Raw genomic sequence first — 24,931 nt, 5'->3', positions numbered from 1 at the left:
ACAAGGGTCTGAATCCTGCTCAAGCATTTAACTGGAATTTAACCTAAATTTTAATTTCCTCAACTAGAGAATGAATATAAGATTACTTCTAAGACTCTATCAACTCAAATCCATTAAGCATAACAGTAGCTGCTAGTCCAAAAACTGGGGACAATCCAAATGTCAAACAGATGGTTAAAGAAAATGTAATATCCTATATAATAAAAGGCTAATATGCAAATAGACCAAACGGCGGAACAACCGAACAACCAGTCACTATGATGTGTGCTGACCACCAGGGGGTGTGCACGAAACATGGCAGGCATCAGCCATGGCGGGATGGTGGAGCAGGTGAGCGGGGGCGCCAGACCAAGGCGGGGTGTCGGTCGCTGTCATCAGGGCAAGCATCTGGTGGTTACTGAAAATTCTTTGCTCCCATGTGCTGAAGTCCCGCCCAGCACTTACACCTGCTGCTGGTGCCAGCCTGATCGCTTGGCACCTGTCAGCAGATGCGAGCAGCGGCTGCCAGCCCCGATCGTCCCTCAGGGCTTCTCCACCTCCCCCTGCTCCTGAGGGGCAATCGGGGCAGCAGTCGCCGCTCGCACCCACTGACGGGGCTGGCCCCACTCACACCCAGTGCTGGCTCCGGCCCCAATCGCTCTGCGCCGTCAGTGGGTACGAGTAGGGCCAGTGCCACCAGTGTGTGGGAGCGGGGCTGCTGGCAGACAGGGAGGGGATGGGCGGGGGCACGAGGATGGGCCGAGACCCACCCCTGTGCCCACAGCAGCCTCGCGGCCCAGTTCCTTTCAAGGTACATGAATTTGTGCACTGGACCCCTAGTATATTAGCCTAAAAAAAGAAGGAAATTCTGACATGCTATAACATAGATGAATCTTGAAACCTGCCAGTCACCAAAGGATTCTGTGAATCTACTTATATGGGGAACCTAGAACAGGCAAACTCTGAGGCAGAAAGTAGAATAGCAGTTACCAGGGAAAGGAAAATGGGAAATTACTATTTAACGGGCACGAAGTTTCAGTTTGGAAAAGGTGAAAAAATTCTACAGATGTGAGTGGTGGTGGTTGTACAACATTGTTAGTGTACTTAATGCTACTGACCTGTACACTTTAAAATGATTAAAATGGTAAATTTTAACTATATTATACACCACAATTTTCAAAACTGTCTACTAGCAAGTTAAAACCATTCTCCACATGTAGCCAACATTCATTCTTTCTGGTGATGCCTATTGTGTCAATAAGGTAAGTCATGCATGCTTGCATGCTTCCTTTTGATCTCAAATCTCCCAGTTTGCAAACTGAGTTTAAATGGTCACCCTATTCATATGCTTCTCTCAGAAAAGGAAGACAACATTTAACACTTCCTTTCCTCCTTCCCCCTCCACTGTGTTACTGAAAACAGTAGCTACTTTCAGGTTTCTTTTTTTCTTCCACTTTCACTCAGAGACTAGAAAGGAAAGTGAAGACTGCATACACTATAAAATATTTACATAACAACAACAAATCCATCCTAAAACTCTATTGGATTTTATTGAGATTCAAGAAAAACCCTTTTAGCAACTCTATTTATCTGTATCCTCATTTTTTAAAATTAACCACAATGTGCATGAAAAACCAACAGTGAATGAGTACACTTTGAACAAAAAGGGAAGAAAGGACAGACTGCACAAAATACGGAAACTAAGCCGCTACAAATGGGCAGGGGCTATGGGGTCTAGAAACCAACTGACAGACCTCTGAGGCAGTGACCAACAGGGCAAAATGTTTTCCCGCAAACAACAATGAGCATGACCTTGGTCGAAGTGTCCCTTGTCCGTGCAGACATTATAGTGAACATCAACTAACCTACAAATCATTCCCATTCTATAAAAACCTAAAGACGTCTGTAAGTACAGTGGGGCCTTGACTTACGAGTTTAATTCGTTCCGAGACCGAGCTCCATAAGGAGCTCGTTAACTCAAATTACTCTGTCAACTCAATGCAAAAAATCGGCCGAGAGACAGCTGGTATCTCAAAAAACTCGTTAGTCGGGACACTCATAAGTCAAGGCCCCACTGTAGTATCAGTGGGTTTTAACTTGAAAAGGGGAGGGACCGTGGCTGGGGAGAAAGCTATCCACATGGTTCTAAAATATCCCCAGGTGTTAGGAGTCACTGTTAGGAAATCCAAACAAGTATAAATTTGGTTTATCAAAATTCTATTTCATATTATACCAGTACATTTTTAAACTATCTATCTAGATTCTATGTTCTAGAGATTTCTATAAACTGGAACAAATATAGAATTATACTATTTAAAACTTATACGGTAGCATTTATGCCATTTTAATCCCAAATTAATAGCCCTGCTCCCTCACATTCTTCCTTTCAATGTTTCTTTATTTGATATCAGTCAAAAATCTAATCCTCTCCTCAGCCTACATGGTGAAATTAATGTAATCAGTCCATTTCTAAAACCTAGCTGGGTATGGTTTCCATAAACTTTTACAAATGAGAGCTGCTTTTACTGTAGGTCTACACAGAGACATTGGCTAGTTTATGTTTATCAAGGTCTCTTCCAACGCTATGCTTTCTAATTCCCAATGGTTACAATACCTGGAGCCGGAGGAGTATGAAGAATCAATTCTCTGCTGCAAGGACTGCAGATGGAACCCTTGTAGGCTCTTACTCTGAAAGCGTAGTTACAGTTACTTTCAAGTTCTGAAATTACTTTACTTGTGCCACAAACTTCTATCTCATTCCAAGACAACATTTCCTGATCTCTATTAATCTTCCGATATTCGAGGACATAGCTATCAGCTGTATCCTTTTCTGGATGGTGCCAATTTATCAACGCATTGTTATAAACTTTGCTCTGTTCCTCATTGATCTCTGGCACATCTATGCCTGAAAAATTATGAAACAGAAAATAACATTAAAATGTTGCTATTAAAGAATCTGTTTTTCCTCAATAAAATATGCATTGGCAACACTTAAATGATTTCTGTACCGTTCAACTTTCTAAATCTGTAATTCTATGTATGAGAAAAACAATAATTCCTGCACATGTGACAGCATGGATGGACACTGCAGACATACTAAGTGAAATAAGCCAGGCACAGAAAGACAATTTTTGTGTAGATGCTGCCAGTATTTTAACTGACTGCATGATAGAGGTATCTCAAACAGTCCAATTCATAAAATTAAAGACTGGAATGGTGGTTACCAGGGGAGGGGGGAGGGGAAATGAGCAGGTATTAGTCAACAGGCATAAAGTCCCGCTTAAGCAAGATGAACAAGCCTAACGGTCTGCAGCACAACACTGGGCCCAATCAACTAGTGTGAGGCACACTTACAATCTGCTACAAGCAGATACTCGTGGTAAGTGTTCTTACCACAAAATTTTTAAAAAAACAGTTAAGTAGAGATTTAAAAAGGTACATTTGTGTTTATAACTTAAAAGGAAAAGCATAAAAAATAAGACCAAAAATGCAAAGACTCGATTTTAGCTTTATATTAATTCTGCAAACACTATACATAAAAATTTTAACTATATGCCTTCAATTTCCATCTACTGAATAACAACCCTCAACTTTAAAATATTAATTTGTGTCCTCCTATAAACAATTCTTTTAATAAACATTTTACTAGTAAAATCTAAGTTTGGTGAACATAGCAAAAAAACTTCAATGAAACATTATACAATTTTCTTTCATATTTTTCCAAAGAGTTGCAAAGCAATTTAAATAATATTTTCATAGTATAAATGTGATTTTTGTAAGATAATTAGAAGCTACATAAAACATGCAAAAATATGTTTTAAGTAATTCAAAGATAATCACTACAATAATTTTGTGTAGATCCTGCTAGTATTTTTCTCCCAGTGGTATTCCGCTGTATGGAATGTATCAACTTTTATTTATATGCTTCTAATTTTTCACTAAAAATACAATGGTTAAAATATTACCGCTAAGTCATTGTGCATATCCATAATCCTTTTCATAGAATAAATTCTAATATGTTAAACCATCTGAATCATATGATAAGAATAAGCTATAAGAGCTACGACAGCCCTGACAGGTTTGGCTCAGTGGATAGAGCAGTGATGGCGAACCTTTTGAGCTCGGCGTGTCAGCATTTTGAAAAACCCTAACTTAACTCTGGTCCCGTGTCACATAGAGAAATGTTTTGATATTTGCAACCATAGTAAAACAAAGATTTATATTTTTGATATTTATTTTATATATTTAAATGCCATTTAACAAAGAAAAATCAATCAAAAAAATGAGTTCGTGTGTCACCTCTGACACACGTGTCATAGGTTCACCATCACTGGGATAGAGCGTCAGCCTGCGGACTGAAGGGTCCCAGGTTCGATTCTGGCCAAGGGCATGTGCCTTGGTTGCAGGCACATCCACAGTGGGGGGTGTGCAGGAGGCAGCTGATCGATGTTTCTCTCTCATCGATGTTTCTAACTCTCTATCCCTCTATTTTCCTCTCTGTAAAAAATCAATAAAATATATATTTTTTAAAAAGTTACTACATGTGTACACACACATACACACAAGCAAGCCTATTTTTATCAAATCACAGAGAAGTATATGAAATGGAAAGTAGAAGTCTGCTCTTCTCCTGATCCCCCAGTTATATGTAGCAATGTATTAGCATGTCTGGGTATAGTGCATTTATGCAACCATAATGAAATCTAGAAAGTCATCCGAAATATATTTTAAAGTGAAAAAAAGAAAACACTAGGTACAAATAACATGACTAGTATGGCCCAACCCGACATCCCTTTTTTGTTTTGAAACATTCTTACTTAAAAAAATGTGCATTCAGGAGAAAATGAGACCATAATCCATCAGCCAGAAACTGGGTGCCCACTTCCCACTGTTGTACACTGTTATACACTGGTATTACCCAAGATTACCCACCTTCAACCTCATCTTTCCAAAGACTGTTGTGGGATCACCAGGGAAGGAAGACTTTGTATTTCTAAGTAAACTAGCGTTTATGAAAAAGTATACCCTCTGAGGAGTATAGTATATGAAGTAGAATCAGCATTTCAAAGAGTAACAAATATATACAGTGGAACCTTGGTTCTCAAACTTAATTCATTCCAGAAGGCTGTTCAAAAGCGATTTGTTCGAAAACGGAATCCTTTTTCCCCATAAGAAATAATCTGTTCCAGACCCCCAAATGATTCTCTCTTTTTACCTTTCTTATATACATACAATAGATGTCTAATGTGCTGTTTAATCTATAAATAAACATTTTTTTGAATTTATCGAACCACTTCCCACTAGCCTTAAAGGAATCACTCTCAGAATTCGTTCCAGGGTTGGTCTTTCAGGTCAACATGGAGATCTTGGCTTGTTCATATATCAGTGTCTCTGAAATGCTGTCACTGGCTATCTGCATTTCATTTATCTAAATCAACAACAGTTTTTCTGCCTCTTCAATTGCCTGTGATCACTGTTTCTTTCACACCCTTAGCAACATTAGCACTCTTAATGGCCTCTTTATGTTTTAAAATTAAGTATACCTTTCTAAGAATTGTAATTGTTCTCCATCACTAAAAGAAAAATCTGAGGAGGGTGAAAAGGTGATTTAAAAAAAGAAGGAAGTACTCTCTTCTGGGGAGCAGCAAAACATAAACATAAGCAAGTCTTATGGGCTGAATTGTGTCCCCAAAATTCATGTGAAGTTCTGACCCCCAACACCTCAGAAAGTCACATTCATTGGAGGGAGATAGGGTCTTTAAAAAGGTAATTATGTTAAAATGAGGTCATTAGAGTGGGCACTAATCCAATATGACTAGTATGACTGGTGTCCTGATAAGAAATCTGGACACAGATGTGTATAGAGCAAGGATGGGCAAACTTTTTGATTCGAGGGCCACAATGGGTTCTTAAACTGGACCGGAGGGCTGGAACAAAAGCATGGATGGAGTGTTTGTGTGAACTAATATAAATTCAAAGTAAACATCATTACATAAAAGGGTACGGTCTTTTTTTTTTTTTAGTTTTATTCATTTCAAACGGGCTGGCCTGCGGGCCGTAGTTTGCCCACGGCTGGTATAGAGGGAAGACACAGGAAGATGACCATCTGCAAGCCCAACAAGAGAGGCCTCTGAAGAAATCAATCTTGCTAACACCTTGCTCTCAGACTTCTAGCCTCCAGAATCATAAGAAAATAAATTTCTGTTGTTTAAGGCACCCAACTCTAGACATTTTATTTTGGCAGCCCTATCAAAGTAATATAGCAAGGTAAACACAATCATGTTCGTCACTTTTAGCCTGGGGATATCTAGATTTCTACCCTAGAGAAACTCGCATACATGTACACAACAACCATTGATAAGGATGTTCAATACAGTATTGTTTATAATGAGAAAAAATAGAAACAATTTTCTCTCAGTAGGGAAATGACTTACATAATGAAATACTATAAACAGAGTATAGCTTTAAACCAGAACTTTGTGTATTAACAAATATTTATCTTAAACTTAATTTTTTAAAAAAGCAGTTTACAATAAAGGAAACATACAATTTGATGCCATTTACATAATGTTTTAAAACACAAACCAATAGAATACAGTTTTGTGTGTGGAAACATAAATGCAACAGGATTTTAAGATAAAATGATTCTGGGCAACTGAAATACCACTTAGTAATATCCATCTGAAGAGAACTTGTGTTTTTCCTACACAATGCAAATATAGACTAAAAGACTGGAGTTCTGCCATTAGTAAAACTTACCACTAGAGAAAAAGGACAATTCTCCAAGAAGTTCTGTTTGTTTAGATGTATTAATAACATAATCTTCAAAAGAAGTCTGGGCCGCAGGTCTAAAGCTCTTCAAAGATTCCGTAGCTTTCTGTATTCTGTATTCAAACAGATATATTTTATGTAAAAATGATTCGTTAAAAAAGACAAATCAGACTAAGTAGCTGCAATGTGATAAACAAAAGAAAACCTCACTCAACATGCAAGTTAAAAGTGAAGTAAGCTTTGAGACAGCATGGAGGGACCTGGAGAGTATCATGCTAAGTGAAATAACTCAGTCAGAGAAAGACAAGTATCACATGATCGCACTCATATGTGAAATCTAAGTAACAAAACAAACTGATGAACTGACTGTATCCAGAGACATGGAAGCATGGAACAGAGTGCGGAATCTCAGAGGGAAGGGCGGTGAGAGGGTGGGGGGAGGTAGGAGGTAATCAACCAAAGCCTTTGTATGCATAAATGCATAACCCATGGACACTGAAGGCCTGGGGCCGGGGTATAGGGAGGGGGCTGGAGAGGGTCAATGGGGGAAAAAGGGGGACATATGTAATACTTTCAACAATAAAGAATTATTTTTTAAAAAACTCAGAAAACAGGTGTGGTGCATGGAGAGTGGAGAACATAGGGGTTTCTGTACCCAGAAGGCCAGACTAAACAGAAGTCAAGGATAAGGAGAGCGAGCTGTTCCCTTTGTGGGTCAAAAAAAAGGAGTGAAGCAAGAGGTATTTCACGTAACAACAGTATGAACAAACTGCTCAGAGCTAAAGGGAACATACAGCAGCATTTAATAAATTGCTAAGGAGATTCTAGGTTAAAAGTAAAATACCTGAGGTGGAGTTGTTTGGCTGTCTGTACGAAGCAAGACTGATCCGTCTCCTTAAGCACTTCTTGAGCATATCCCACAAGTCCATTGTTCTCTAGAAGCCCCTGATATTCTTCCATTTGAGTCTGAAATTTGTCTAATCTTAGTTTCTTTGAAGCATCGATTGCTTTCAAAACACTTGATTTCCTCTCTTCTAGAATTTCAAAGAGCTTTTCAAAATGTGTAATTGCATCTTCTTTAGCCCTCTCTCCATTACACTATTGTAAAACAAGCAAAGCATTACTACATCTGCTAAATCCCAATGTCTTTTCACAAAAATAACCAAAATTCAATAAAACAAACCCAAATATTATAAAGAAAATAAATTCTGTCTGACTATGAAATCTGACATCAAGAAATGATCAGCGAGGTATGATGGGCAACTTTTATTTAGGCGCACTTTGTAATTCCATAATACTGTACCTTCCTTCAACTTCTAATCTCCACAGTTCAGCAATAAACAATGTATTTAATTACGTAAGAAAACAACCTTCAATTTGTATACAAAGGAAATTGAGGCAAAATTAACTGATTTAACCATAGACAAGAGAAAATACAATTCTGGAGTTTTTAATTCATTTCTAATTTAATTAAGGAAATATTTTCCCACCTTATTCCAATTTTTTAAAAAAGTAAACCATGACCATGAAACTCAGTAAGATGACATCCCTTACTAAGATATAAAAATGTAGCTATTCAAATACCATAATTTAATTGTATAAGTCCTATATGACTTTATGCAAATTACTTAAATTCTTTCTGCTTAAGTTTTTCTATTCTGAAAACTGGGGATCAGAGAAACCATTTAGGTTTGGGGGGGGTTGAAGATAGAAAAAGATTATTTACATAAAATGCCTGCCACAATGTCACATATTCTCAAAAAAACCATTATTTTCACTATAACATAAGTATTCCTCTACTTTGTCAAAAAATGATCCTGTCTGTAGTGCTTATAAACATTGTAATACCAATAAAGTAGAGATAAACTTGATTTTGAAAATAAGACCATCAGAGCACTCATTATACTAGAGCCTAAGTAAGAGCCAACAGAAAAAAAAGTCTCCAAGAACATTCTTAAAAGCTGACATTATATTATAGAAGTGCATTGTGCATTTTCCAGTGACTTCTGGACAATACCTATAATGAGAGAAAGTTTTTTCCCCAATTCCCTTCTGTTTCCTAACCCGAGCAGCCATACATTTTTTAAATGGGTAGGACTGGGGAAGTAGAGGGTGGTGACATTTGGGTAGTATTTCAAAGACCTATCAAAACATTAAACTCAGAAATATCATTATATGTAGGTAAAAGATTTTTCTTTTTAGCTAAATACATTATAGATAAAAAGACAGTATCACAATCATCACTGTGTAAAAGCCAAGAATATGGATAAATTCTCTATTGTAGAAAAGTCTTACTGATAAGACTACAAATACTGCTTAGGCCAAAAGTACAAACTAAGTAATTTCTCCAGGATCCTAAGGAATCAGTGTCTACATGAATACCTGATACCTGAGTTCCTCCATTTTCACCCTACTAAATGAAAAACTCCCAACATGTACTGGGTGTTCCTTATTTCAGAAGGGCGGCATGACTGAGAAACAACGGAGTAAAACAAACTTAAACTGACCAGCACACAATCCCTGAAGCAACTAATACTCTGGGTGACAACTTGTTCTGTGTTGGGGGATTACACTAATCAGACAAAAATATAAAAACAAAATTCCACTTTTAAATTACATGGGAAAAAAACCACAATCTACTTAGGGTGGTGAATACAATTAGAAAATATCAGAAAAAGAATATTAAAAACAAAAGCAATACTGGTAATATAGGACTAATTTGCATAATTTCTCAATAATTTTAACCCATCTTTGAAAACAATTTTCAAGAAGTAGTCTCATCCTAACCGGTTTGGCTCAGTGGATAGAGCGTCAGCCTGCGGACTCAAGGGTCCCAGGTTCGATTCCGGTCAAGGGCACCTTGGTTGCAGGCATATACTCAGTAGGGAGTGTGCAGGAGGCAGCTGATCAATGTTTCTCTCTCATCAATGTTTCTAACTCTCTATCCCTCTCCCTTCCTCTCTGTAAAAAATCAATAAAATATATTTTTTAAAAAAAGAAGTAGTCTCATACTAAGTCAGGAATATTTTTTATATTTCATTATAAATTTCAAAATGATCAAGAGTAATTAATGGTTCTTCAATTTATTTCAAAGAGAAAAAAAAAACAGGCATTAAATTAGTAAAGAATATGTGGAATTTTAAAAAAACCCAATCCTGGCCTCTTTTATTTTTCTAAATTTGTATTGAAATATAATACAGAAGCTGAAAAATGTACGTAAGTGTAGAGATCAATGAATATTTGCAAACACACCCATGTAACCAGCATCCAGGGTAAATAAAAGACCATTACCAGTATCCCAGAAGCCACCCTTATAACTTCTGAGGCACTAATCCCCTGTCCTCAACAATTCCTATTCTGAATTCTCACAATATAGTCCAGTTTCACCTTTTCTGGCAATTTTTATGAATGGAATCACACAGTATATACTCCTTTATATCTAGCATTTTTCAATATTATTGCAAGAATTACCTATATTGTTGTACAAAGTTGCAGATACTCATTCTTACTGCTACTTATATTCCAGTATTGATGAACATTTGGATAGTTTCCACATTATGGATATTACAAATAATGCAGCTATGAACATTCTAATACATGTCTTTCGGTGAACATATTCAATTATATACCAGGTATATAATTAAGAGTATCTGGAATTTTAAGTAAACCTGGTTCTATCCATATATACAGTACATTTTTCAAATGTGATGTTAACTTTGTAAAATATAAATAACTGCAAAAGCTATAATTTCCCTTATGTTACTACTTTTGAGACCTAAACTGCCACATAAGAATTAGTCATTCTTTCCGCTGTGCTCAAATATTATTTAATCACTTACCTCTATCACAACACTGATCACATGTCATAGCATTATAATTTATATTTTGTATTTGTTTCCCTAGTCCCAGAAAAGCAGAAGTAAAATCTAACACAAGTTTGTACTCCCAATTCATATATTACCCTCAAAATTTTATAAATGAAAAAGTTGTCTAGATGAATATGTAAACCAGTTTACCACTTACCTCTGTTTCTTTCATTAACAAGTTTAGTTCAGAAATTTGACTCTTCACCTGGCTCTCCTTGCCAATAAGGTAATTAATATCCTTGGAAAGTTTTTCCTGTTGGAATATATTAGTAACACAAATAAGCAGAGATAGAAGTTTAATGCAGGTCTTGAAGAACCTTTTTTTTTTTTCCTTTTTTACACAGTAACATCAATTAAAAGATCGATCTTTAATTCTTTGGAACACTCACCAATCAGACACAGTGAGTTTTTTTGATGACTCACTGGAGAGAGAGAGGAAGAACCCATAGGAAAAGGAACAAGGTTTCTGAGGACTAGAGGCAAGATGGGATCAAGAAAGAACTGTAGGATATCAAGGATAGAAAGAGACAGACTATCTTGTGTCTTAACCCAGCATTTTACAGATGAGGGCACCGCAGCTCACTGAGTTCAAACATCACAGTCGGTAGCTGAGCTGGAAAGCTCCTCAGTGCACAGTATACTAACCACCACTCCCCAGGCTGAGAGGTACTTCCTCAGCGCTCAGCTACAAGATGACAGTTCCTCCAGTATGTCCCTGTCAGGCCCATGCTAGGACCAGAAGTATGGGATGCAGGAGGTGGTACTCTTTTTAGCTACAGCAGCAAGGAGAAGAATTTGGCCATTTAAATTGAAGTAGGACTTGGTTCTAAAACAGCTTAAATTAGAAATACAAGATAGGCTAGAGAAGAACAGATGACAGAAATCAGAAATATGGTTTAAGGTCTAAGAGCACCAGGGGTCACTCCCAGTAAGCTGTAATGCTTAGACAAAGTCTCTGGTCAATGGCAGCCTTTATTTGAGATGGCTCCAGTTTTCTCTGTCCTCAGACACAGGTAGTCTGTGTTTATGTAGTCTTAGTTTTAACCAAGAAGCAGTGTCCATTTATTCATAGGTCTCCAAAAAGCATAAACACCAGTAAAACAGACCACATAACAAGCTCATGATTTTATAAAGCAAAAAGTTAAAGGCATAAAGCAAAATAAAGAATCAAAATGTAGTTCCAAAAATAGACACAAGTCCTACCTTTAAGGTTTTGTAGGCACTGCTCATAGTGGTTACACGGTGATTGGAATGATTACCGCCACCCAGCTTACAGAGGTGACAAACTGGCCTCCTACATAATTCACAGTACATGTTTACTCTCTCCGTTTCATGTTCTGGGCACATTAAAATCTATCAAGTAAAAGAATAAAATTGTGATTTAGGGTCATCATAGCTCGCAGGGCACTCAAAGTCCCAAAATACAAAGATCTGCTTTAGAAAATCACTAAATAAAGCCATATAAAAGGTAACAGGGTAAAAAGAAATAAAAGCATTTGGTATATCATATGAAAAGTCTCTATATTAGAATTACTATTGTTCAATTTCAAATGGTCAATTAAACATGTATATATTTAAACTTGGTGATAAGACGGTGAAAATTTCATTCCTATCAGACTTAAGTAGAATGTTTGACCAACTTAGAAAGGCTCTGACCACACTGATGAGGCAACTCTTTTTTTAATACATATTTTATTGATTTTTTTTTTTTATAGAGAGGAAGGGAGAGGGCTAGAGTTAGAAACACCGATGAGAAAGAAAACACTGGTCAGCTGCCTTCTGCACACCCCCTACTGGGGATTGAGCCCGCCCTTGACCAGAATCGAACCTGGGACCCTTCAGTCTGCGGGGCCATCACTCTATCCACTGAGCCAAACTGGTTAGGGCACTGACTAGGCAACTCCTAATAATTATAATCAATATTTTTATAAATTACCATAACAGATAACTTATGAGAACCCAGGGCCTCACTATCCTCACAAGAAATCTGCTACAAGAGAGTCTTGGAACACTTTATAGGCTTCCAGATGTGTTTGCTTTTACATATTAAACAAATTTAGAATTGTGCCGAGTTAAATTTCTATCTTTTATTCAGTAAACTATCATTAGCGGTACATTTGAAGATTTATGTAAAATAACTATTTTCATTTGGAAGGGCAGATTTCTTTAGACTAGTGTGTTGATGAAATCAGAAAGGTGTCCATGCTTCTGACAGTTTAGATTTTAAGCAACTATAACTGCTCTGATCATTTAGAACGAAAGTAAAAAAGTCCAATATGAAAGTCCTAACATCAATGTGCAGGTCCTGGAGAAAAACAATTGGAAAAGATTTCACATTTTTTAGCCTGTCCAAATTCCTACATTCTCAAAGCCACTACATTTAAAATAAAATATAAAGTTTGGCTTTCTGCAAGAAATGATCATAATAACACAAGGCCAGTGGTTCTCAACCTGTGGGTCGCGACCCCTTTGGGGTTGAATGACCCTTTCACAGGGGTCACCTAAGACCATCGAAAAACACATATATAATTACATATTGTTTTTGTGATTAATCACAATGCTTTAATTATGTTCAATTTGTAACAATGAAAATACATCCTGCATATCAGATATTTACATTACGATTCATAACAGTAGCAAAATTAGTTATGAAGTAGCAATGAAAATAATTTTATGGTTGAGGGTCACCACAACATGAGGAACTGTATTAACCCTTTGCGGTCGTATTAAATTTGGACATGGGTATCGTACTGGTCGGAATTAATTTCCATTGAAAGAGCAGTGATACATAACATGCAAGATTATGAAGGATAAACAAGATTTATTAATTCTTTTTTGGAACTACGTCACTACTAGTAGAATCACTACAAACGTTATCACTTTCTACGTCAGAGTCAGTATTCAAGGTGCCAAAATAAAACTCTTCATCATTACTTTCAGATTCGCAGTACACTTCTTTCGGTAACTTTCTTTTTGCCATTTTGGAGTATTATTTTGAAATATCTTAACAAGCGAGAATGCCTAATTACAGTTAAACGTAACTTGTAAAGCTTTATTTGAAATTCTGCGAAGTATCTCCGAAGCTTGTCGATTTCACTCTCAAAAGGCGACTGACTCGCCACGGTGTTTTGCATGGCGAGTGTGGAACGACCGCGTTTGTTTATATTGAGTTTCGATATCTCCGATTTGTCGGGGCAATGTTTTGGTTCGTGACAAGGTCGCTTAGACACTTAAGAGCTTTCAGAGAAATTATGAACTGATACATGAATGAATAGAGTTAAGATTCGTACGGTTCCTTGCTGTGGGGCTGAGAGCAGACATACGACCGGAACGGTAAAAAAGCTTTGGTGGCTGAGAGTAGACAAACGACCGCAAAGGGTTAAAGGGTCGTGGCATTAGGAAGGTTGAGAACCACTGCTGTAGGCAAATATTCTATAGGACAACCTTTTTATAATTTTACTATATTGAATAACACTAACAACTTAAAGAGGGAAAAAAAATTTTTCTCAATGTAACCTATTCCTACTTCTTCAGTTTTCTCTTATTAATGTTTTATTATACTTGGAAACAAAGAATAAGACTGCAATTTTACTCAAAAGTTCATGAGTTCTTAACTCATAAAACGCAAGCCTCATAATTTATTCAATAATCATCGATTCTTTCATGATGGAATTTATTAATCAATTTATTAACTTTAAAAAAAGACAGTAGAACACCAGGTTGAAGTCATAAATTTTAAAATGCATGACCTTGAGTATTTAAAAATGACATAGGAACATAGCAGAAGATTGAAAACTACCTAAAATCTCACCACACTGACATAGTTATAAAAAATTTATTCAAAACATGGAAGCAAAGATTTTGTTTTAACCTACCAGTACACTACACTACATTTAATACAATGTAAATACTCAGCTCATAGTTTCAAGATTAACTTTTGTGTTTCTTTTTTCCATTTTTCTATTACAAATTAAAGGTTTTATGCTCAACAATGTAAATAGATTTTCATACACAATAACTAAATTGTAAGGAGTAAAAACTTTAAAAGAACCGATTATAGTTTTTTAATCTATATAAAACAAAGTAGTGTAAGTGAAAATAACAAAAATCATTCTGCTTCACAGTCACAGAGCAAGGCAAGCAATACATAAAGTTCTTTTGAACATTATTATAGAAATTACTCAGAATATTTAAGAAATGCAAATTCAGCCCTAACCGGTTTGGCTCAGTGGATAGAGCGTCGGCCTGCGAATTGAAGGGTCCCAGGTTCGATTCTGGTCAAGGGCATGTACCTTGGTTATGGGCACATCCCCAGCAGGGGGTGTGCAGGAGGCAGCTGATCAATGTTTCTCTCTCATTGATGTTTCTAACTCTCTGTCCTTCTACCTTCCTCTCTATAAAAAATCAGTAAAATATATTTTAAAAAAATGTAAATTCAGATACTATATAGTACATATCACGAGTTTCAGAATATTAGGCTATAATTACACTTACTTATTCATAGTACAATTTTAGCTAAGAAGGTCAGAGAAATGTTTCCTAATTAAACCTTTTAGATAATTATGGGTTTATCATATTAAAGCACAAAAGCCTATCAGCTTGAACCATTTTAAACTTTTCTTTTTTTTCAATTACAGTTGACATGCATTATTATGTTAATTTCAGGTGTAACCCCCAGTGATTTAGACATTACATAACTAATCGATCATCCCAATAAATCTCAAACCCATCTGACACCTTACATAGTTATTAGACTATTATTGACTATATTCCCTATGTTGTACTTTACATCCCCATGACTATTCTGTACCAACCAAATTATACTTCTTAATCCCTTCACCTTTTTCACCCATCTCTCCAAGCCCCCTTCCCATCTGGAAACCATCAAAATGATCTCTGTACCTATGAATCTGTTTCTGTTCTGCTTGTTCATTTTGTTTTTTAGATTCAATTGTTGATAGATAAGTATTTATTGCAATTTTTTTGTTCATATTTTTTATCTTTTTTTCCTTCTTTTTAAAGAAGACCCTTTAACATTTCATATAATACTGGTTTGGTGGTGGTGAACTCCTTTAGCTTTTTCTTGTCTAGGAAACTCTATGTGTCCTTGGATTCCCTTGCTTTCTATCACTTTGAATATTTCTTGATAATCCCTGTGGCCTGCAAAGTTTCTGTTGAGAAATCAGCTGCCAGTATCATCTGCAACACATGGGTGTGGGACCACTCCTTCCCTTGTCTCTGCCCCTCCTACAAGTCTCAATGTGGCTTCTTCTTTAGTACCCTAGTTGTAGGACTTCCGTTCAGCCAGATTTCAGGCGGTTCTAAATGATGGTTGTTATGCAGTTTAGCTATAATTTTGATGCGGTTGTGAGAGCAGGAGAGTACCGTGTTTACTCTATGCTGCTTGCCATCTTAGGTCCCTAGTTAGGACCAGAAGAACCTAACCATTTTAATCTTAAAGAGCACATCCCAGATCACTTTCCTTTTAGTACTCAGAGTTATCATTGTGAACATTCACGTACTATGTTTTATTACATTGTACTATAATAAAGTGAACCATAACACTGCCATCTAACCTATGAGGATGTTTATCAACATACTAAGTAACTCCAACTATTAGGCCTTAATTTCTTTTCTTTTTTTTTAAATATATTTTATTGATTTTTTACAGAGAGGAACAGAGAGAGAAACATCAACCAGGCGCCCCTTGTACACCCCCCACTGGGGATGTGCCCACAACCAAGGCACACACCCTTGACCGGAGTCAAACCCGGGACCCCCGAGTCCGCAGGCCGATGCTCCATCCACCGAGCCAAACCGGTCAGAGATAGGCCTTAATTTCTTATACCAGCATTAAAGTTCTTTTCTTTCTTACTGGTAAATTCTAGACTTGCAATAATTCCTTTTCTAAAATTAAGTTTAATATTCCAACAATAACAACTTCACTTACCTTGGGTCTAAAATTAGTGGTTGGGCCCACATACTCATGCTGGGCTTTTATAGTACCCCAAGGATGATAAATTTTAAAGCATTCATTGCAGTAGCTTGCACTACAGTCCATGCAACTTTTTGTGGATTCTTGAGGTGGTGGTTTACAAAGATCACACATAATGGCTGTGGCTGCCCTGGCTGCCTGCCGATATCTTTCAACAATAGTTTCCAAAGTGAAATTTCGAAATAGACCGTTGATTCCTCGCTCTCCAAGATCCACATCATGCTCACAGCCAGGACAAGGAAAAGTAGTTGTCTTAGGGGGCAATGAATTGCGCTTCCAACCTGTATAATTAGGAAGTCCTCGTTTAGTTACACTGGTAGGAAAATGAATAGAATGAAGAAAAAAGGGAATGGTGTTTAATAGAGATATACATCTACAAATATATTCCAAAACTATAATACTCAATTCACATTCTGAATCAATTATATTCTCAAAATGCATTTAAAAAAATATTTTCCCTGGTAAATAAAAGACAGACACAAGCTATTAAAATTATTAGAATGAAAGAGGAAAGAAAAATATTCTACAGTAAATCCCATATAAAAACCATTTTAAATCAAACAGATATATGGACAAAATATATAATACAATACTACACAAGGTCAGGATCTTTTGAAATTATGTGATTAACATTTATAGTTATTTTTATATATCATAAATAATTTTATATATCAAAGAATTTTTATATATCCAAAAGAATTTGACTTCCATTTAAATGAACACAACATTGGCTGTGTGATAATGATTCATACATAAAAGAGCAGGAGTCCTTAAACTGGGGATCCATGAATAGGCTCCAAAGAGATCCAAATAGTTTTGCAAACTATTTGCAATTATATGCAAATTTTGCATCTATGTTTATGCATATTTTCTTTAAATAATACATAGCTTTTATTAGATTCTCAATTTGTTAAGAACCACTGCAATAGAGGGTTTCCCGTTGTAGTATTGTTTTATCTGGGGATATTCAGTAGGCAAAATCATTAGTTAATTGAGTACAATCTATAAAAGAGTGAAAAGCTCATTCATAGACCTAAAATCTAGTGACTTTTAAGAAGGACCAACCATTTAGTATCTTCTTATGACCTGAAAAAAAGAATCATTAAGGTTACTTAATTCAATAAGCCAAAAGTTACCCAAGAAGTATTATAATTTTACAATATATACACCATACAATGACCTTAAACATCATACTTTAGTTCAGAATTGTCCTGATTTTAACAAATCAAGAAACCAAGGCATAACAGTCCTTATCCACAGGTTCATAAGAATCAAGGGTTGTCCGCTTAACATCAGAGCATGCATACCATAGTCCCACCTCTCATTTATAAATCTAGTCTTAGAGTATGTAATGTTGGTTGCCCATAAAATAACTACCTAAAAATAAACACAACTTCTTAAACTACAGCTTTCTTTCATACTGCCATGTATCCAGTACCAAAAATGAATGGTTAAACTTAGTATACCACACTTAGAAAAGGTCTTTAAACAGCTATATTAATATTGCCTTGGCACATTACTACCATCACTGAAAAGACTATCTTAAAAAAATGTCTGGCATGATATATGTACAGGTAAAATCTGGCAATCAGGGGGGCAGGAGCAGGGAGGAGGAGGGTCAATGGGGGGGAAGGGAACATCTATAATACTTTCAACAATAGACATTTTTTAAAAAATTGGCAACCAGTTCACAATATTATTCATTTAAAGCGACTTTACAACAAGCTAGATGGCACTGAGCCCCGAAAGCTACTTATGTAAAAATATGCAGGATTTTTTTAATATCTCCATTTAAATATATTTTTGCCTTTATATTTTTAAACACACACCAAAAAAATACATAAGGAAGTCACCCCATAAAAATCTGAAAATGCTTCATAAAATATATTCTTGTACTAATTCTAAAAACATGCACTAAAGTTCAAGATGTTTCACAACACAGCAGGCATATAATGAAATAAGCAGCAAAGCTGGTTTTAAAACACATGCCAATGAAAATTTCACTTAGTGAAAAAAACAAGCTAAATAATTCTGGAAGTGATACAGCGCAGTGGTCAAGTTTAAACAAATGGAAATTCACACTTAATTGCATGCTTCCACATATGAACTAGATGAGAGAACTTAAAATTGTTAACTAATATGAACAATCAAATTTTTAATGGGTTATTGGTTTTATGAATTGAAGTTATGATCAATTAAGTAATGGGATAAAACAAAATTAAATTATGGTAACAAAATCATGCTTTAACATGTACACTGGTGATATCCAGATTTGGGCAATTTCCAAAAAAGTTTCATCCCTTTTCTGTAAACCTCTTTTAACTTATTTTTATAATAAAAAATAAAGTGTAAAGCATCATACTAAACTTCTTAAATCAGACAAAATATCTTGTCTATTTTTCTAAACAGATCTTAAAAGCTCTCACACTTTTTTATAAATGCTAAAAAATCAATACATTTATTTCACCTGTCTTATACTTTGACCACTGTTTTCATAAAAACAAAACAACAGCCCTAACCGGTTTGCTCAGTGGATAGAGCACTGGCCTGTGGACTGAAAGGTCCCAGGTTCGATTCCGGTGAAGGGTGTGCAGGAGGCAGCTGATGGATGTTTCTAACTCTATCCCTCTCCCTTCTTCTCTGTAAAAAATCAATAAAATATATTTTTTTAAAAACAAAAAAACCCCCAGAATATATGTTCAGGGCAATAAGGAGAACATCTAAGGATATCCTGGGAAGTAATTCTAATGAAAAAATTCAAGAAATGAAACTAAGACTAAAATGTAAGAGAGTTAACTTTTCACTCTCTTTAGCTGTGCTAATATAGTTAGTAACCATTAGCCAAATGTGGCTATTGAACTTAAATTTAATTCATTCAAATTCTCATGAGGTTAGTGGCTACCATACAGTACGGTGCAGGGTCAAACATTTCCATCATTGTAGAAAGTCCATTGGATAAAACTGCTCAATGGCCCTAGCTGGCTTGGCTCAGTGGATGGAGTGTAGACCTGCGGACTGAAGGGTCCCAGGTTCAATTCCAGTCAAGAGCATGCATCTCAGCTGCAAGCTCCTCCCTGGTCCCCACCCTGGTCAGGACACGAGCAGGAAGCAACCAATGTGTTTCTCTCACATAGATGTTTCTCTATGTCTTTCCTTCTCTCTTGCACTCACTCTAAAAATCAATGGAAAAATATCCTCAGGTAAGGATTAAAAACAAAAAAACCTGCTCAACAACATGATATAATGAAAAAAAAAAAGTAATAATGACTTAGAAAGGTAAGGAAACAATGTAGGCCAAGAAATGCAATTTTATGTCAAACTGTATTTGTGGGGCCAATAATATACCCAAATGATTTAAATACTGTCATTATGCAGAATCAATTATTTTCCCCTATATACCTTTAATTCAAAAACAAATTAATCAAGTATAAATCAATACAATTTAAAAACAAAGACCACAAAAAAAGTTCTTCAAATTGGTTTATACCAAATCCCCCCCAAAAGTCAGCTTTCAGTCATATGTTTTACCATTTAAATATCAAAGTATTTCAAAACAAAGAGAGTCAATTCATAACTCTGCTAGCTGCATCCTTTCCCACATTCTGGCTAGAAACAATTTCCCCACTGTTACCACCTGGTAGTCAGTGGCCTACCTCTCCACATACTGGACATTCATGTTGGGCTGCTTGGTGTTTGGCAATGGACTGATGTATGATATTACCAGGAAAAGAATGTTTCTTTTCGTACATTCTGACCATCTGATTCCTACCAGTTATATTTAATTTTTTAGTATTATTAGTATTTTCAACTTGCAAAACCTTTTTCTCAACTACTGCCTTAATAAAAAACAGGTAATAAGCAATGAGCTTTATAAAAGCAAATTGCTCCTACTTTTCCTCCTGATTGCTGAATTTCAATATTTAAAATTCTCAGGGACTCATTAAAGCCTGGTAAGAGAAAAAATTACATGTAGCTTCTAGAAGTGACTAAGATTTTAAAATCAAGACATGTAGAGGAAGGTAAGGAAGACAGAAAAGGGATAATATTTCAGATGTTCATTTTCTCTAGTAAGATATAAGGTATCACCAGCATTTCACAAAAATATTAGCCAATTTTACTTTAAAGGTCAACTGGAGTAAAAAACACTTTTTAAAAATAAGATAGGTTAGCCCATCTTTCATACAGAATCAAATACTTCAGAAAGCCTAAAAAAGCAGTGTACGCCAAAATCGGTTTGGCTCAGTGGATGGAGCGTCGGCCTGCAGACTGAAAGGTCTCAGGTTCGATTCCGGTCAAGGGCATGTACCTGGGTTGCGGGCACTTCCCCAGTGGGGGATGTGCAGGAGGCGGCTGATCGATGTTTCTCTCTCATCGATGTTTCTAACTCTCTATCTCTCTCCCTTCCTCTCTGTAAAAAATCAATAAGATATATTTAAAAAAAAAAAAAGCAGTGTACATTATTTACCCACAAATGGGTAAGATCCCTATGTTACAACTCAAATACTTTAAAACGTTAACGAATAAAAGACACCATGTTTTGCATAAAACAAAGATTATGTTTTTAACTACAAAAATTATCAACATCTTTAAGCAAATCTTTAAATGCAGAAGTATTGGCTTATTTAAACCTCCCCAAGGCAGCAATATGGCTGTTAAACTTAGCTTTGTTCCACTAAATAAACATAAAGGATTTAAAAAAAAAAGGGGGGGGGGAGGTCATCTGTAATAGTATCAGGAAAAATTAAAATTAAAATTAAAAGCTAACAGTGGTGTGTCATTTTCTTAAAAAGTATCTTGTCATGCATATTGACAAAATGCAAGCACTAATAACCAGTGCTCCCTTTATAAACATCAGAACTTGCTCGGAAATTTAGTCCTGTTGACCTTTAAGTCATTTCAGCCCAATTTGTTAACTTTCGACAAAATTTTGAAGACTTGACCACTGATGTTTACAACTTATCTATACAGGGTTATTTAATTTAAATCTAACACTATACTGCCTGCGGCCACACAAGCGATAAAGCATTTTCTACCTCTCCACCCCAAAGATCTCCGTTGTGATGCTGTGAACAATGAACAGAAAGCTGGATTTAGAATTTAATTTAAAAGAGAAGTTTCACAACTTGTTAACAAAAGATAAAGCAGTAACTGTTCTGCATATAACACAATTATTGAATTAACAGTAAAAAAAAAAAAAGTGTTTTTCCTGGTACACATGGTAGTTATGAAGCTATCACTGTAAAACATTCATCAAGCTTATCTTAGAGTTCAGAATTAATCAGTACTGGTATAGCACTTAAAAGACCTACACATTATCTTATAGATTTGTATTTTTAAATAATATTTCTGGTAACCATTAAAATACAAAGTAAAATCAAGCATTTTTTGTTTGACTTTTTTACTGCTGCAAATAACACTAAATAAACATTACTAAAACCAACTAGATCTTTCTGACAAAAGGAAATACAAAATAGGAGGAAATTCTACATGTATATGATTAAAATATATAATAATATAGCTCTTTTATTGTTACATAATTTAATATGTAATTTTTATATACACAAATCTTACTCTCCTTTAAAGGCACTTTAACCTTTAAAATCTGTCAAATGTCCAATGCAGTGCGATCCAAAGGATCATGGGAGCCTAAAGTGTAGGCCACATATTTTAAATTTCCCAGTAACCAGAGAGAAAAGAAACAGGTGAAATTCACTTTAATAATGTTATTTAACCCAATATATCCAAAATACTAGCAATTCAAAATGTAACCAACATAAAAATTATAAAGAGATTATTTTATATTCTTTTTTTTCATTCTACGTGTTCAAAATCCAGTGTGTATTTTACATCTTAATTCAGATTAGCACATTTCAGTGCTCAACAGCCACACGTGGCTAGTGGCTACTGTACTGGACAGTCCCGGCCTAATTAACCCCTTAATAAGCCAATGGCAAACTCATTTTTAGAATTCTATTCCTCCCACATCAATTACTCAGAATAGGGTCTCTGGTTTCCTTCTCAAACATATCTAAATGATGAAAAATTATTTTTTTAAAAACTTACCCATGAATTTAGGTTTGAATCTATCCAAAGAAAAGTTATAGGCAAATGCCCCTCAAATGGAGGGTAACTATTTTAAAACTGGTGACTGTGGCCCTGACCGGTTTGGCTCAGTGGATGGAGCGTCGGCCTGCGGACTGAAGGGTCCCAGGTTCGATTCCGGTCAAGGGCAAGTACCTTGGTTGTGGGCACAGCCCCAGTGGGAGGTGTGCGGGAGGCAGCTGATCGGTGTCTCTCTCTCATCGATGTTTCTAGCTCTCTGTCCCTCTCCCTTCCTCTCTGTAAAGAATCAGTGGAATGTATTAAAAAAAAAAAAAAACTGGTGACTGTGAGATAAATAGAAAATCTTAAAATTTGCATTAATTTGCTATAAACCTCCAGGACTGACTATACTTGGAGCCTTCTCACCCTCTGAGTGCTCTATCTGTATCTGTTAACTTACTTTTTACATTCTTGATGAAGGATGGTGTTCTAATTATTGTATCTCTCTTTTAGCCATGTCTCATAACTAGCAGGTAACTTAAATATTTGGCAAATGAATGAATGCAACTGGTACGCAAAGAGGCACAGCCCTTCAGGGTGAGAGATTACATGGAAGATGATATACCAAAACTGGCCTGACTTACCACCCCAGGCAGAAATCCCCTCTACAATACCCGCTAATGATGGTCACCCATCCAATGTTTAAAACAAAAGCTCCAAACACTCGTGGCCCAAAAGCTGGATGGGTCAGAGTCAAAGATGTGTTTTGGCTGCCCTACGTTGAGCTTGCAGTGTTTTTAAGTAATTTGAATTGACTGCCAACATTTAAAAAACAGGCTTTACATCAAAACATTATCAGGTTTCCGTTAGGGAAAAAAACTGTAAATCCAACAATCTGGAATTCCCAAACTCATATGATAATTCACTAGTGCCAAATGGCTACTGCTCCACTAGACAAGGCATCCATTCCAGTCTCTACAGTCCCAAACCACACCCACTATCTTCAGCAGGGTTGGCCAAGAGTCAGCTGGCCAACCCTCTAATAGTAGTTGAGTTAATGAAAAAATGAAATATTTATTGTCTCTATGCCTATATCAAACAATTAAAATGACAGAGGTCCTGTATTTATTTTTTGGGGGCCTGCTTCATTAATGTACCTATTTGTCCCCTGCGATATGGCATCTAAATTTGACCTCTATGAAAAATCACAAATTTGCCTCTAATTTAAACACTTCTAGTGACAGTGATCTGACAAAATCAGGCAGCCCATTTTGTTTTTGGACAGGCTTAAGTGTTTGTTTTCTCTCACGTTAACTTGAAATCTGCCTTCGTATTTCATCGGTTCCTTGATCTGGACCCTTTGCGAGAAGATGCCCAGGGTACTGTTCTCTTCCACGAGACAGCCATGGTATTCTGCAGTTGTCCCTTCTCCAAGCTAAATGTTCTTATTTCCTATAACTGTTCACAGAAAAGTTTTCTAACTTCCTCCCTTCACGACATAATCCAACTTAATAGAGTTCTTCCTAAAGAAGGGGGAGGAACATCTCAGGAATTCTGTTTGATCTAGACAGAGTCAAATATGGTGAAATAGATCTCTTCTTTTGGAAAAAACGCCATTATTGAATATAAGTCATATGGCATGCTATGAACAAATCTTGTAGCAGAGGTTTGTCATTTAACATCCACTCAACACATATTTATTTAACATCTATTGAATATTGTGGTAGGTAAGGTCCTGAAAAGAGAAATGGTTCACTGTATTTCATCTATATCTCATTCCTACTTCAGATTAATCACATATAAAAACTAAACAAGTCTTAAGATTGGAAGCCTACATAACATACAGGATTTCATAAAATACATATGTAAGCACAATCGAGTTATAAATAGAAATACTAGGACATAACTAAAATTCCCTTTAATGGCCTGTGCTAAATATTAACAAACAAAAAATAAATTTTCCTTGGCCAGTCAAGCAGGGGTCCCTAATTAGTCAGTAAGGATCTAGAATATCAGGCTGTTACTGTCTTTCTTCCCCTCCTCAGTGTGCCAGTTTCCTAGCAGGGATGGAAACAAAGTGATGACTTCACAATGAGCATAACCCTCTCGGACCTCCCACTCCCTGCACTCCCAGTTACCTAATGCTCCTTGTTTGCATACAGTCATGCGCTGCATAATGACAGTTTGTTCCGTGACATAGACAGTGGCCCCATAAGATTATAACGGCCCTGAAAAATCTGTCCCCTAGCAACATCATAGCCATCCTAGCACAGTAGCA

General features: G+C 36.1%; 1 protein-coding gene across 6 annotated transcripts in view; it reads right to left on the bottom strand.

Moving 5' to 3' along the window:
* TRIM36 (tripartite motif containing 36) overlaps positions 1–24,931 on the bottom strand; it is a 44,080-nt gene that overhangs the window by 6,410 nt on the left and 12,739 nt on the right. For 2 of the 6 annotated variants that reach the window (XM_059693859.1, XM_059693862.1), the window contains exons 3-10: positions 21,645–21,674; positions 17,677–17,697; positions 16,567–16,892; positions 11,820–11,969; positions 10,774–10,869; positions 7,595–7,848; positions 6,739–6,863; positions 2,594–2,884 (exon numbers count right to left, since the gene is read on the bottom strand). In XM_059693859.1, coding sequence (XP_059549842.1) covers positions 2,594–2,884; positions 6,739–6,863; positions 7,595–7,848; positions 10,774–10,869; positions 11,820–11,969; positions 16,567–16,892; positions 17,677–17,697; positions 21,645–21,674 — 1,293 coding nt within the window. Of the gene's footprint in view, positions 1–2,593; positions 2,885–6,738; positions 6,864–7,594; positions 7,849–10,773; positions 10,870–11,819; positions 11,970–16,566; positions 16,911–17,676; positions 17,698–21,644; positions 21,675–24,931 lie in introns of all 6 variants that reach the window. The other 4 variants (XM_059693863.1, XM_059693864.1, XM_059693860.1 and 1 more) reach the window with 3 other exon arrangements.

The sequence above is a fragment of the Myotis daubentonii genome, chromosome 4, assembly GCF_963259705.1.
Source record: "Myotis daubentonii chromosome 4, mMyoDau2.1, whole genome shotgun sequence".
Classification (NCBI taxonomy): Eukaryota; Metazoa; Chordata; class Mammalia; order Chiroptera; family Vespertilionidae; genus Myotis; species Myotis daubentonii.
This window is presented reverse-complemented; position numbering and strand designations above follow the sequence as displayed.